This window comes from Cynoglossus semilaevis, chromosome 1, assembly GCF_000523025.1.
Source record: "Cynoglossus semilaevis isolate Cse_v1.0 chromosome 1, Cse_v1.0, whole genome shotgun sequence".
NCBI classification, from domain to species: domain Eukaryota; kingdom Metazoa; phylum Chordata; class Actinopteri; order Pleuronectiformes; family Cynoglossidae; genus Cynoglossus; species Cynoglossus semilaevis.
The window spans coordinates 25,196,844-25,200,255 of record NC_024307.1 but is presented as its reverse complement, the minus strand read 5'-3'; the positions used below and the strand labels follow the sequence as shown (position 1 = coordinate 25,200,255).

The 3,412-nt window shown below is 37.0% G+C and overlaps 1 protein-coding gene across 1 annotated transcript in view; it reads right to left on the bottom strand.

The window, feature by feature from the left end:
- Positions 1–1,687, bottom strand: part of LOC103387300 (mucin-2-like) — a 25,751-nt gene extending 24,064 nt beyond the window's left edge. Inside the window, 1 exon segment of the mRNA XM_025061677.1 lies at positions 18–1,687. Within this exon segment, the coding sequence (XP_024917445.1) occupies positions 18–1,485 (1,468 nt within the window). The 5' untranslated portion in view covers positions 1,486–1,687.
- Positions 1,688–3,412: the final 1,725 nt, after the last annotated feature.

Below are 3,412 nucleotides of genomic sequence, written 5' to 3'. Positions count from 1 at the left end.
GTCTGTTGTTGTTGGTGACAATGTTGTGGTTATTGCTATTGGTGTGGTTGTTTCTGGAATGATTGTTGTCGGTATTTGTGTTGTTGCTGTTTGAGCTGATGTGCTACTTGTCTCGACACTAGTTGCTGATTCAACTAGTAGAGTTGAGGTTGGAAATTGTGCTGCAGCTGTAGTTATTGGGAGTGGTGTGTTTGTAATAACTTCTGTGGTTGTTGTTGCTGATAATGTTGTAGTTGTTCCTGCTTGTGTGGTTGTTGTTTCTGGGATGGTTGTTGTTGATGATGGCAGGGTCATTGTTTGAGCTGATGTGCTTGTTGTCGCTACATTGGTTGTTGTCCCAGCTGGTGCTGTTGTAGTTGTAACTACAGGTGTAGTTGTAATTACTGGGACTGGTGAATTTGTAATAATCTCTGTGATTGTTGCTGATAATGCTGTAGTTGGTGCTGCTTGTGTGGTTGTTCTGTCTGGAATGGTTGTTGTTTGAGCAGATGTGCTTGTTGTCTCTGCAGCAATTGTTGTCCTAGCCAGTACTGTTGTAACTGAAGCTGCAGTTGTAGTTATTTGGGCTGGTGCACTTGAAATAATGTCTGTTGATGTTGGTGGTGACAATGTTGTCGTCATTGTCTTTGGAATGGTTGTTGTTGGTGTTTGTGTTGTTGTTGTTTGAGCTGCTGTGCTACTTGTTTCGACACTGGTTGCTGATTCAGTTAGTACAGTAGAGGTTGACAATTGAGCTATAGTTGTAGTTGTTTGGACTGGTGAAGTTGTAGTAATTTCTGTAGTTGTTGCTGCTTGGGTGGTTGTTGTATCTGGAATGGTTGTTGTTGATGATGGCCGGGTCGTTGTTTGAGCTGATGTTCTTGTCTCTGCAGTGGTTGTTGTCTCAGCAAGTACTGTTGTAGTTGCAACTAAAAATGCCGTTGTAGTTATTTGGGCTGATGCACTTGAATTAACGTTTGTTGTTGTTGGTGGTGACAACATTGTTGTTATTGCTATTGGTGTGGTTGTTGTTTCTGGAATTGTTGCTGTTGCTTCTGATGGGGTTGTTGTTAAAGCTGAAGTCCTGGTTGTGTCTGCAGTGGTTGTTGAAGCAATCAGTACTATTGTAGCTGTAACTGGGGCTTCAGTTGAAGTTATTGGGATTGGTGTATTTGTAATAACTCCTGTAGTTGTTGCTGGCAATGTTGTAGTTTTTGTTGTTGCTTGTGTAGTTGTTGTTTCTGGAATGGTTGTTGTTGCTAATAAAGGGGTGGTTGTTTGAGCTAGTGTAGCTGTTGTTTCTGTTATGGTGGTTGTTTGAACAGGTGTGGTAGTTGTTATTGCAGAGGTTGTAGTTGCATCTGGTGCTGTTGTAATTGTTGCTGGATTATGTGTGGTCATCCTTGCTTCTGCAGTCGTTGTCAGCACTAATGTTGTAGTAGTTGTTGTAGCTGTTGCAGCCAGTAATTGCACTAAAAACAACATTTCAGATATCCTTGAAAACATTCTTTACTGATTTTTTAAATAGTATCATTGCATTACAATAAGCCTTGTCATTTAATTGACAATAAAGAACATTCGACATTTGTCAAATGCTTTCAGTACTTACCTATTAAAATAACCAGCAATAAATGGATCAGTTTGGAACCCATTCTTTCTGTTAGTCTCTAAATAAAAAGACAAGGGCCACATGTAAGACTTGTGTTAGCCTAGGACTATCTATCAAATAAAATATTTTTTCTCTTTTTGACTAAAAACAAATATAAAACATAGTATCCATACCTTGGGATTGTATTACATTTTCCAGATTTGTTTTTACAACAGTGTCTATTTCAAGAATGATGTTAAAGCTCTACAAAATGCCTTATACAACTGCTGTTGTGGGCTTGCTTTTGCAACAATTATTCTTTCTATGACATCTATTTCGACAATAGTTATAACAAAACACTTGCTTTCTTGTTTATTTAGAGGTCAGTCCATGGTAATAATTTTGCAATAACTTCACTAACCTAAATGTTGGATTATCATTTGATTTAATATAAAGTAGTAAGGCATAACAAATGGTCAACTTACCCAGAGGATATCGTTAAATAATGAAGGTGAGAAAAGTTTCCTTTCTGGTAGATTAGATTTCTATCATTTTAATATTCATTCACAAATGCAATCCCGTGAAACCTTTCATCCTCTGTGACAGTACAGTTCTATTGGGGTGTGTATATATTTGAATTGTTTGAAGGCCAATGACGTACCCTAATGACAGATGTTTTAGTAATGTTTGGATAGTCCCGGTTTTCATTGTATAATAGCATCCCCCCTTCTATTGTTAATGGAGATAAATGTGGCTGTAACCAGCCTATGCCAAAGAAGTTCGACCGGTTTGACAGAGGAAGAGAAATGCTAAATCTCTCTCACTCTCTCTATCAATCATTAGCTAGAAAGTGTATCAAGACAACAGAGACATTTTATAGGGCTCTACATTTTACACAACATAGCTTCCTCTATTTCAAAATGCTGTCAGTGCCTACACATCAAAATTCAAAGAATCAAAAAATTCTTACAATTCAAAAAATTATACTTTAAAATAAACCCTAGTCATCAAAGTGGGATCAATTTTTCAACTTTCAAGTGGGATCAACTTTTTGTGTTTTCAGACTGGAATTGGTCACGGACCAGACATCTGTCTGACACAGTCAGTTTTGCCAGCCTTGTGTGCAAGAGCAGATCTATTCATCCATCTTTTACTTCATGGGTACACTCTGGACAGTTTGCCAGGTCATCGCAGCGCCAGTTAATTCATAAAGCTGTAATTTATTGTTACTGTTAACAAATGATGACCTAATATCCGTGTTGCTTTGGGGTTTTTTTTCAACAATTTGTGTATCATATTGAGGTGGAACAATGTACGATTGCCCCATAGGAAATGTTAACCATCAAAAATAAACTGATATATAGTTCCAGTATGTTAGATGCACTCTATCCTCTTTTGTCACAAATAAAATTTCCCAGTCCATTCATAGCTAGTTGACATTTTAATTTCATTGCACTGACAGTAATTTAATTATGCATTCTCAAACTTTCTCTAATGTTCACAAGGAGGGAATGTAAAGAAACATGTTTCTCAAGATAGACAAGGGTGTGTACCATGGTATAGTGCCATGAGAAGATCGATGTTATGTAGTTAATACTTTTTAATGAATTTGATGATTTGAGGGACGCTATCTAAATGTTTTATTCTGTGCTGCTATGCCCAGCACATAGGCCAAATTTTACATATAATTGCCATCTTCTTCTCTTAGTTGTTTTATTGTTAATTCATTTGCGTCCCACAAAAATGGATCATTCCGATTACAGGTACTATAAATGTGTCAATACTACCACTGTCAACTCATCAAGATTAGAGATTATGCCTTTTGAAAGATTATAATTTTCTTTC